The sequence below is a fragment of the Carassius gibelio genome, chromosome B2, assembly GCF_023724105.1.
Source record: "Carassius gibelio isolate Cgi1373 ecotype wild population from Czech Republic chromosome B2, carGib1.2-hapl.c, whole genome shotgun sequence".
In the NCBI taxonomy this organism is placed as follows: domain Eukaryota; kingdom Metazoa; phylum Chordata; class Actinopteri; order Cypriniformes; family Cyprinidae; genus Carassius; species Carassius gibelio.
The window spans coordinates 2506905-2519052 of record NC_068397.1 but is presented as its reverse complement, the minus strand read 5'-3'; the positions used below and the strand labels follow the sequence as shown (position 1 = coordinate 2519052).

The following is a 12148-nucleotide window of genomic DNA, read 5'->3' as shown; positions in this document are numbered from 1 at the left end:
GAAATGAAAGTGCAGATCGTGGAGGTATAATGGAGACCGCAGGGGTAGAGCTGAAGTCTCCTCCCAGAATGCCTCATTTCTCATGGAGCAGGTGGGAGTCTTTGTTCTCCTTGTGCTTCAAAAATCCATTTAGATTTCCACACCTGGCATACAGGAGGAACGGTTCCTGTTTAATGGGTAGAGAATGAGTCTCTAATGAAGTGACAGGCTCATTTTGTAACACAAGGTCTGTTTGTGGAACACTGGTACCAGTAAAAATGGCTTTATTGGCATATAAGATTGTTTTATGATTGTTATTTGTATGCTACACGTTGACTGGAAAGTTGCCATTTGTACAGTACATAAAAATGTAAGGATTTTTAGAAATCACATTAACCAAAGCGACCGTAATCACTGAGGAAGCACCATTAGGGGATTGCATTCCCAAATGTGGTCAACAAGGATGTATTTTCAATTGATCATTCTTAAACGATCGTTCCCATTCTTAAAATTTAAAGTTGCTAAGCTTAAATCACATTATCATTTCAACCACAGGGGGATTTGTAAAAGTTAAATAAGTATATATTTCAACTATGAATGTTTTTGAATGTTGATTCAGTGTTCAGTGTCATTTTAAGACAGTGTGAATGTATCTGCAGCAGATGTAGACATGTGGTGCTGGGGAGGTGGAGGGTTACAGTGAACATTTAAGTGGGGGGGGGGGGGGGGGGGGTGAAATGCTATTTCATGCATACTGAGTTTTTTACACTGTTAAAGAGTTGGATTCCCATGATAAACATGGACAAAGTTTCAAAAATTAAGTTGTACTCCTTCCGGTTTGTCACAAGTTTCGGAAAGTTTTTTTCGAGTATGGCTCTGTGTGACGTTAGATGGAGCGGAATTTCCTTATATGGGTCCTGAGGCACTTCTCCCGGAAGAGCGCGCGCTCCCGTATAGCAGAGCACTGAGAGCACAACAGACTTCACTGATCAGAGCGAGAGCGTCGCCAAATGTCACAAAAGGAGTGTGTTTTTGGTTGCCAGGGCAAGACAACCCTGCACAGATTACCAAAAGAGAAACAGCATTAAGGGACCAGTGGATGGAGTTTATTTTTACAGAGCATCAACGGAGTTGTGCAAGTGTTTGTGTTTGTTCCCTGCATTTCGAAGATGCTTGTTTTACAAACAAGGCCCAGTTTGACGACGGATTTGCACATCGTTTATTTCTTAAGGATAATGCAGTCCCAACGAAAAAGGGTCACGATCGTGTGTTGGAACCGCAGGAGGTGAGTAAAACTGCTTCAAATATCTCTGTGTTGTTAACTTAGCTGTCGGCGCATAAGCACATCAAGTAAACAACATGCGATGTTGTCATCAAACTGCACTTTCTACATGTACACCTTAAAAAAAAAAAAAGAAAAAAAAAAAAAAGACGACATAAAGTGGAACTTAGTCATTTTCCAAAACCGCAAATATATACAGTTTCAGTACATACCACATAGAGACGTCGTTGCTGATGTTGCTCTTGTTAAATTTCAGCCTCTGGATCTGATTCTGGATCATAAATAAACGCTGAATCTGACTGTTAGCCATGGTTTGTTTTGGATGATGGTTTTTTCCTCACGGTAAAGTCACAGCTTTCAAACGCTCTCAACGCAAAAGCCTACTGGCGCTCGTGATTCTTTAGCTCCGCCCACACGTCACGCCTCCAGCCGCTCGTGTTTTTCCGGGAAAAAACGGTACAGACTATCTTTCTCTTATGAATACAATAAAACTAAAGACTTTTTGGAGTTATGAAGGATGCAGTACTACTCTATAGTTACTCAAGATTAACAGGATATTGCGTGAAAACTAGCATTTCACCCCCTTTAAAGAGCCACACAGATGGGAAATCAAAAATGACCTGTATTACAGTGTATGATTTAGCTGTCCATCTGTGTAAACAATGTGCAAATAATTAAACCAAAAAGTACACGATTTATAAAGTTATTGGCTTCTAAAGTAAGGAGTCTACTCTGAATCGCTGAAACGAGTCGTTATAAATTTTTAATCTTTTGCCCATCTCTATGTACGTCACTAGAACACTTTGCATAATAATCTCCGCCTACCGTGTTGGGAGAAACAAAACTCTGACCTGCCCCCCCCACCCCCCCCACACAGACGCTCTGGTTGGTGTGATAGCATCATGGCGAGGAGACAGTGTGTTTTTAATTGTAAAGGCAAGGTTGTTTTATTTTCACTGCCAAAGAATGAAGATCAGAAGAACCAATGGCTAAAATTCATTTTTACCACAATACCAGAACAGTACGACAAATCCCCTTTGTTGTGTTCACAACATTTCACTGATGACTGCTTTTCTAATCTCGGTGAGTACATGCAGGATTTTCAAAGCGTTTGGCCATAAAAGAGGGTTCATTACCAACTTTATTTAGACCAACGAGCATCTCCGAATCACAACGCGAAGTATGATTATGAAGTTATGTGTTTGTTTTCTCCCGAGAGTCGTATCAGTATGTGTGCTGTCTGCAGCCTTTGTTTGTGCTGATCGTCATGTACAAACACGTCATTAAAATGAAGTGTAACTCCGTGAATACTCAACGAAGAGACATGAGAGAGATATCTATAGAAAGCTTGACATGTCTTCTTTAAAACTAAATAAGTGTGGCCGAAAATATTCTGTGATAAAGTAATCCATATGAAAACAACGTGATGTCTGTTTTTCACGTCTCCCTTCATTATATCTAATGTGACCACGCCCCGCGCTTAACGCGCTATTCAGATTCAAACTGAAGCGCACGGCTTGAATACACACACACAGAAGAAAAAGCAGTGAGACTGTTCAAGTTTTTTATTTTACTGTTTGATTCGCGATGAGAGGACTAAAACATAATTCACCCCAAACAGATGCTAACGCATAGTTTACCGTGGAGGTGTGTGCGGAACAACCAATCAAACCTGACTATGTTAGTTGACCAATCAGAACACAGTATGCTACCGAAAGGTGGGAAAGTAAGGAAACTTAATCTTTTGAACAGCTTCGCGTGAACCGTTAATTTTAAAATGATATTTTGACAAAATGACAATGTTTTTTAACCTTGGATGGATTTAAACCTAATGTACAGGACTTATAAACAGTGATAGGAAGCTTATAATTTTCATCTTACTGGCTCTTTAAATGTTGAGCAAACTAATCTCACTGACTTCAGAATCAGCAGAGCCCAATCAGCTTGCACCATGTAGTAAACTATGTGATTGCTGGCTCATTGCCTGTAAAGGACTGATCAGTCTGCACCATCTAGAGTTTCATGATTTAGTCAGATACATATTATGGAATGATCTGATGTCTCCATAGTTGATAATCATGATATACTTAGTTTTGGGTATATCTAACAATGAGATGAAAGGATAGTATGACAAAGATATTGCTCAGCGGACATTCAAACTAATGTTTTATTGTGAATATGAGATTGAGCTGAAGCATGAATGTTGTATCAGATGCATGCAGTCCATCTCTCTCACTTAATGCTCTACATAATACAGTGAGCTTTTAATACTCTAATACAATACGCTTTCAATGAAGCAACTCAATGTTCCTTCGTTACTAGTTTTTTAATTTGTAATAGAGGCTGGGGCTCATCTGTTAGACCGTCAAACTGAGATTTAGGCACTTCAAAGCAATACAAGGAAACTGTGCAGCTAGTGGTTTATGATGTGGATAACACAATACTGTTGCTGTATGGATAAGGTTAATAAATGTGACATTTTATATGGCATAGTCTTTTATAACATTTCTCTTATTATGTTGCATATTCCAGAATGATACCACCTTTATACACACATACTAAACACATTCAAAATTCAGTTTCCTGAGCATGGAATTAATTTATTCATCCAGAATTCATCCATTTAAACAGAATGCATTACTAGAATGCATGTGTTCCATATAGAGTTGTCTTCAAGTAGTTTTGTATTAGGTATACAAATAATTATAAAGTTATTTAACAAACAAATGTAAAGCCATACACCAGAAATCGTGAAGGTTCTCAATGCACTTATGAACTTTATGACTTACTAAAGTTATTCAGACAAAAACAGTGAGTGTGTTTTATTCATTTATTAATGTTTTTGATTATTATTAATGACATATCTGGGAACAGCAGGTCTGCACTACAAGAGGCTTATGAAACTTGCATCCGTGTGATTTTTCAGCTAATATTGAACTGTTCAGTTGAAGAAAAGTAAAAAGAATGCGAGACTGAAGCGACCAGCAGCAGTTGTTAAAAGTATTAGCATCATACTGAATTTTAATGTAATTATTTCAGCTAGCACTTACAAGATTCCAGCACTTATACAAACGTGTCCCAGAGATCATCTTCACTTTTCAGAGGTCCATTATGTGGACATGCAATGCCTTAATGTGTCCCTGCTCATTTCTGTGTGCCATGAGTCAACCCAGATGGTTAATGTGCATGCATCTGATTTGCATGTGGCTGTGCAGTGCGTCTGGACGTCTAGGAGCGGATGTGAGCTGTGGAGGTTCAGTAGATGAATGCCTCCTGTCATGCATGTGGCGTTCAGCAGTGGTGAGCAGTAATCAGGTCATGAGTGAGTCCAGCGGATCTGCTGCTTCATTTGTCTCATGTAAAGGTCAGCTCTCATGTGTGTTTATTTTAAAGCTCATATGGATGATGGTACTTGTGAGTCTGTCAGCCGTTAGCACAGCAGCGGCGCTGGTGTGAAGACATAAACACAGTACGACGGACGGAGAAAGCATCTGATATTTCAGCCCAGCAATGGTCAAACTGTGATATTTCATATTTGAGAGTTGTTTCTTTCGGATCTAAAAGATGTGAGAAAACAGGACTTCAAGATGCAGTTCTACCAATGCTTTTACCTTTTGAAGAATATGCTAATAATTTCAACAAAATAAGAGGGATCATAAAAGTTGTGTTATTTAGTACCGTCCTGAATACACTGTTACACATAACAGACATCTCATTTTACACAAATTACCAAACGTTTCAAAAGATTGCAGAATAATCCCCCATGATCCCTCTTATTTTGCTAAAATTATTAATAACTTGCAAATTCTGCATGGGTATTTAAATTTATGAGCCGAAATGAGTGTTAAAAAAAGATAGATTTACAGAAAATAAACACATTTTGAGATTAAGCTTTTAGAATTGGTGATCAGTTTTGTTTTTGGTTGAAATAATATGCAATTGTAGAATAAAATCCCTTTTTTTTTTTAGATCTGGGTATAGCTATTAATTAGATCTTTAACAGTGTAATAATTATATTATTGTAGTAATTACTCTTTCTAAAAAGTAACCTCCGCTGGTTGGACAATACAAGGATAGACATGAAACTACTCTTTTATTTATTTTAAATAAATAAAATAAATTATTCATGAAGTATTTAAAGGGAGAAAACACATGTAGTCTATACAGGGTGTCTCTCTCTTATAAAATTTGCTGTGTTGTTCTTGAAGAGAATATGAGTCCAGGAGTGCATTAGACTGAGTGTGTGTGTGTGTGTATGCGTGTGTGTGTATGCGTGTGTGTGTGTGTATGTGTTAGAGAGAGAGAGAGAGAGAGAGAGAGAGACAGGGCCGATTAGAGAAAGAAGATCGATACACAGAATGAACTTTCTGCTGGAGGAGTTCCAGAAAGGAGGGGGAAGAGAAATCACTTATTCATGGCATTTGTTGTATAGATACAGCAGCACACATTTTTCAAGCTCTGCTCACTACACAGCCTGTTTCCTTGGAATATATTTGCATTTAATATTTTCTTTAAAAGGTAGAGTTTGCCTCCGGTTTGGGGTCATGGTCACCCTGTTATGGTTTATTATACGATAATGACTGACTGCACATTACTTCTTGTTTATTAGACTCTGTGACATAATGAGATAAGCAGTGATGCTCAACAGAAGCATGTCTTTAAAGGACAGGACAGTGTGAGACTTGTGTACGTTAGTCTCGTTGTTCCATGAAAATCAGTGCAGGTTTCAGACTGTGACTTTATGCTATAAACGGAGAACCAAGGAGATTGTCTAAATGCTTCAGTAACATTGCCCATTCACTGCTTTGTGTGGTGGCTCCTGGAGAGCGGTCAAATCCTCAAACGTCCCGTTATTGATCCGTCATCAATGACAGCGTCTCTAGAGGATACTTGCACATAGATTGTAAAAGTTCAAACCTTACAGCTGGTAGGTTGGAAATAATCTTATCATCTTTCGATGAGTTTGTTCACAGTTTGCTGATGCATTGACTAGTTATTCTCCTCAATTAACCATTATGTACTGGATGTACATGAAACATCAATAATGCTACGTGATTGCGTGAGTGTTCATGAGTATTTTATGTCAAATGCGGTTCATTCAAGGCTGTATCAAATATCATTTCATCAGATGGTGGTGAAAGAGCAGAAGGATGCAGGAAACCTAGAATCATTTTTTTCTGAGTGCCAGTGAACCAGTTTGGCAAGAAGATGTGAAGAGATGTGTGCAGAAATAGTTGGATTTTCTCTTGCTGGAGAGTATTTGAGCATAAAGTATTAGTTGTCATGTGAGAGAAGGAATACAGAATTAAACACCATCTATCAAGAAGCTGAAATCACACCACGTTACCGAGAAGTTGAGCATTCTTACCTAGAAGCTGCTATTTTTGTGCTTTGAGACTGAGCCATTAGATAGGAACAGATTCCCTGATGGAGAGAGAGTGAACTGAGAGTTGAAGAGTCTGATGAGGATTCAACTGCTTTGACTAGTTGATGCATTTATTTTTGTATCATAAGGGTACTATAGTAAAGTTTGTACCCTCACAGATAGAAGAGTTATACCAGATTATTATTGAATATTAAGAATGAGCAAATAAAAATAAAGCAAAATAAATCAGCATGCTCATTTAAAACATCATAGCAAACCAAAGTGAATTTTGGTATATAATTAAGGGTTGTAGAACACGGTTTTCCATTCTAATGCGCTACTTTCACGTTTTTGTTGGCAACTGTTTTATTTGATGGCAACATGACAAAGGAGGCATTCTGCATGCTCACATTTTTCATTTAGAGTATGTGTAAGATGAACACAAATAAACCAGTCGTGACAGTAAGAACTTTTCGCTTGTGATTGTGTCTGGCTGGGAGAAGAGCCTTGACAATCTCCTCGATGAAAGGTGGTTTTCTACTAATATGGAAGTACAAGATGAGATTTGACACAGTGTTAGCACTTTTTTGTCTGCAACAGGGGCTGGTAGATAAAATTGCCTTCAATTGTCTGGTCATACCGAACAAAATCAATATTTTTTGCTAATAAAAAGAAATGCAAGAGCAATCAATACAATTATTGCTTGAGCACAAATTATCTCTGAAAATGATGTTTTATTATGTCTGCTTGTCTACTGGAATAATGTGAGAATAGATCTTTAACTATGGAGGATCATCTCTCATCCTGCTGTCCCTCAGATCCAGACGCTGCTGCAGAGATTGAGTCAAAGGATGAAGGGAAAGGCCGTCTGAGGAGCCACATCTGTCCTGAGGAGGAGGAAGAGGAGGAGGAAGAGCCCCGGAACACTCTCACTCCACACAAGAGTCATCAGTGTCACCTCACAGGTGAATAATGACCTCGCTGTATAGATGCTTCTTTAAATTACACAACAACTTTGCATGATGCATAGGCCAAATAGACAACAGAGAGTTTTTGAACTATGCAAATGTAAAAATTATGTGCACAAGCTGCTTCCTAAAAGGAGGACACTTTGCAGGATTTGTGAAGCCAGGATAAAAACTGAAAAATAATCCTAAACCCGTAGAGGAAAAAACAACAACATTTCCATAAAGTGAAAATATTTTCCCTCTTCAATTGTTTTCCATGGACATCTATTTTTTACTTTTATGAAGGCAAATTTCTGACCTTATTAAATGTATCGCAGTTAGAATAATGGAATAATGAAATGAAACTAGTCAACAAAATCCACCTTTGCACTGCAGAAGCGGCACAGAAACTGCATCTGAAGTGGATTTAGATTAGTATTTACACACTGGTTATGCAGCTCAGAGATGCCATGAATGCATTTACACTGCAGTTGCATTTGCGTATGAGATTAATGTTTTAAATATAAGATATACTAAATATAGTACTATGAAATATATTTAAATATGAAAGTAAATTGAGCAGTAGGTGGTGACTGGTCTTAATGAGTGAGTCACTGATTCACTATCTCAACCAATTCGTTCAAAACAGCTGATTCATTCATTCATTTCTTAACTGCACACTACTAATACTACTATGTCGGCCATAATAAAATATGCTAAAAATAGTAAGATATGCAGTTTTGACTTTAGCAATTATGAATATCTCACTGAATGACTCAACCGATTCATTTATAAATGCTGAATCAACTGTTTTGATCAAGAGATGCAATGCTTGGCAAAATAGAGAAAAACTTTCCATATTGACAATATTGTATAAAAGGAAAAAAATACTTGAAATTGAACATAATATTAATATTTTATTTATTTATTAGTATAAAATGGTGATCTTAAAAACAAGGTAAATGATCATTTAGATCAAGTCTGTGCTGATAGACAATTTCAAAACTGAAAAATATTATATTAAGTTTCTTTATATTATTATAATGAAATCATATTATTAAATTGGGTGTCTTTCTTTTGCTGAAAATAAAATAAAATCTTTCAAATAATGTGGGTAATCAAGTAATAGTTTTTTTTTCCAATCTATGGAACTCAAATGCTACTGACAGCTGTTTGGTTACCAACAAAACATCTACAAAACCTCTTTAGTTTGGTCCGTAGGTTGGAGATAGTTTTTTTAATTTTTTTATTATGTTGGCTTGGCAACAAGCCAACATACTGTTATGCTATTTAAACTTCTTCTTTTTCTTCTTATTATTTTTCTGACAGAAATTCTGAACGCTACTCCTCCTAGGGCTTTAAAGCCACAAGCCCCAAACTCGGCAGAAACCTGCGGGATAGAGCGGTGGTGTGTGCTATATCTTTTCAGACTGATCAGACTTAAAGTTTTTTTTTTATTAATTTTTAAATGTCAAAATACATTACCCATAGACTTACATTATCTGAGAAAAATTGCGCCCCTAGTTGCAATAACCGAGATTAAAGGGAGGAGTCGGGTTTCGTTTCACTTTTAAACCGGTTAAAAATACCAAGTAAATAATACAATTTCCCTCAAACTGACAAGCTAAACCAACATATCTGATTATTACAGGGGTCAGGGCTCATTAATAATTTATTTCTGGGCAGAGAGCAGTCAGAAAGACGAGAGAAGAATCACTGCTGCTCATCTCAGTCTGTCTCCACGGAGCTCACAACGAGCGAATTCATTCTTATTTAAGACCTTTTAAAACGGCGATTGCACGCAATCCACACGTTAGAACACACCAAGAGCTAAATTCAGATGTTTCTGAACTGTTTAAAGTAATAACATGATATATTCGCGGCAGCCAAATGTCCGCGAGCTGGCGATGTATTTCTCTGAACACTTGAAGTCCACAGAGAATTTACAGCCTTTCGCATTAAAACACTGCAGCGAAACGGCACAAAACAATAATATATTATATGGTTTTAAAGTAGTTTTGGCCACTGTCACGCTGGTATTAGCTGGTTTCTAACTGAATCATCATGCTGAACGTCACAGATGAGCTCGCGATGTATTTCTCTGAACACTTGAAGTACGTTTACAGCCTTTCACATTAAAACACTGCAGCGAAACGGCACAAAACAATTAGAAGAATATATTACACATATGAAAATGAGTGTTTATATGTGCTTGTGAGATTTCAATTTTCAATTTAGGTGAGCTTTATTGGCATGACAAAAACTGTACATTTGTATTGCCAAAGCAGTGGCAGCTGGGCTGCTTACAAATAGTGCACATATGTATTTACAGAAAGAAAAAGAATAATAGTAATAATAAAATATATAAAAAGTATTAACCATGTAGTGCAAAGTGAATTAGTGTATGTGAATGTATAAGTTAGAAATAAAATAAAATAGAATATGGTATTAGATTTACAGAGGCAAAATATACATCTAAGTAATACAACACAGTAATATGGCATAACATAATCTACATGTGCTGGAAACATCAGGTCAGGGCAGGTTGAGTGTTTTCTCTAACATCATGACAGGCAGACACATACTGAGCAGCAAATACACAGCAGTTCTTGTGTTCTCCTAACAGATACGGCAGTTTCTCCTGGTTCGGAAGAGTTTTAAATGTCTGATGGATCTGCTGTATTTGATCATAGAACCCTGTCCGTATGTCCGTGTATTTGGAGCATTCTGTTAAGAAGTGCAGTTCTGTTTCCATCTGATTCAGATCACAGTGTGAACACAGTCTCTGCTCCGCTGGCAGCCATGTTTTTCTGTGTCTGCCCGTCTCTATCTTCAGCTTGTGTCCGCTGAGTCTGTATCTGGTCAGTGTGCTTCTCAGTTTCTGATCTGACACTGTGTACAGATACTCTGCCATACTGTACTCTCTCTTTAGAGCCAAATAGCATCGCATTTTACTCTGTTGTTCTGTTTGGGTTTGCCAGTGAGTGATGTAATTGTGTTTGATTTGTGCAGTAATCTGATTGATTCTGATGTGATTCAGAGCATCAGTAGATGTTAGTGAAGCATCAGTACTGAAGCTCTGGATCAGCTGAGGGAGGGGACTGCTTTCTTTGCTCATCTCTTGGTATTGAAGGGCTTTATAATGATATGATTGGGGGTCACTGAGTTTCAGATGTTTCCAGAATTTAATTGCCCTTTTTTGTATCTTTACGATTAGAGGATATTTGCCTAATTCTGCCCTGCATGCGTTATTTGTTGTGTGCCGGTGCACGTGTAATATATTTTTACACAGTTCTGCATGCAGGGTCTCAATTGGATGTTTTTCCCATTTGGTGAAATCTTGATTTGGATTGGTCAGTGGACCCCACACCTCACTGCCATAGAGTGCAATGGGCTCAACTACTGATTCTAATATTTTCAGCCAAATTCTGATAGGGATTTCTATAGGACATTGCCGTTTTATGGCATAGAAGGCCCTGCGTGCTTTATCTCTCAGTTCATTCACAGCATGATTAAAGTTTCCTGTGGATGTGATTTTCAGACCCAGGTAGTTGTAGTGTGATGTGTGTGTTATCGGGTTAGTGCCTAGTGTAAATGTGTGTTGTGTTCCCTGGGATCTGGATCTTTTCTGGAAGATCATGATTTTGGTTTTCTTCAGGTTGACTGTCAGGGCCCAGGTCTGGCAGTATTGTTCTAGCAGGTCCAGGTTCTGCTGTAGACCTTGTTGAGTGGGAGACAGCAGAACCAGATCGTCTGCATACAGCAGGCATTTGATCTGTGAGTTGTGTAGTGTGAGGCCAGGGGCTGCGGATCGCTCCAGACTGCTTGCCAGTTCATTGATGTAAATGTTAAATAATGTTGGGCTTAAGCAGCAGCCCTGTCTCACACCACGCTCTTGGGAAAGATACCTCGTACGTTGGGTGCCGATTTTTACGCCACATTTACTTTCAGTGTACATTGATTTGATAAGGTCATAGGTTTTACCTCCTATGCCGCTTTCAATAAGTTTGTAAAACAGTCCTTGGTGCCAAATTGAGTCAAAAGCTTTTTTAAAGTCAATAAAGCATGCATATATTTTACCTTTTTCTTGGTTGACATGTTTTTCAATTAGAGTATGTAATGTATAGATGTGGTCAGATGTGCGGTAATTTGGTAAAAATCCAATTTGACTTCTACTCAGTACCTTGTGTGTGGTGATGAAGTCTAATAGTCGAGCGTTTATTATGCTACAGAATAACTTTCCCAGGTTGCTGCTCACACAGATGCCTCTGTAGTTGTTAGGATCAAATTTATCTCCGTTTTTAAAGATTGGTGTGATCAAGCCTTGATTCCAGATGTCAGGGAAGTGACCTACACTTAGAATCACATTGAATAGTTTTAGAATGGCCAATTGAAATTGACTGCTTGTGTGTTTTATCATTTCATTTAATATCCCATCAGGTCCAGATGCTTTTCTGGGTTGGAGGTTTTTGATTTTTTCTTTAAGTTCTTTATCAGTTATTGGGAAATCTAATGGGTTTTGGTTATCTTTGATTGCTAATTCTAGTTTTTCCAATTGGTTGATTGTTTGGTTTT

General features: G+C 37.8%; 1 protein-coding gene across 5 annotated transcripts in view; it reads left to right on the top strand.

Moving 5' to 3' along the window:
• The window catches only part of LOC127950795 (zinc finger protein 521), a 90608-nt gene that overhangs the window by 4021 nt on the left and 74439 nt on the right, over window positions 1-12148 (top strand). For 4 of the 5 annotated variants that reach the window (XM_052548094.1, XM_052548091.1, XM_052548093.1 and 1 more), the window contains exon 2: window positions 7445-7591. The exons of the other annotated variant lie outside the window; for it this stretch is intronic. Coding sequence is in view for 3 of the 4 variants with exons in the window: in XM_052548091.1 (XP_052404051.1) it covers window positions 7445-7591 (147 nt within the window). In the remaining variant the exon portion in view is untranslated. The remainder of the gene's footprint in view (window positions 1-7444; window positions 7592-12148) is intronic. 5 annotated transcript variants of the gene reach the window in all.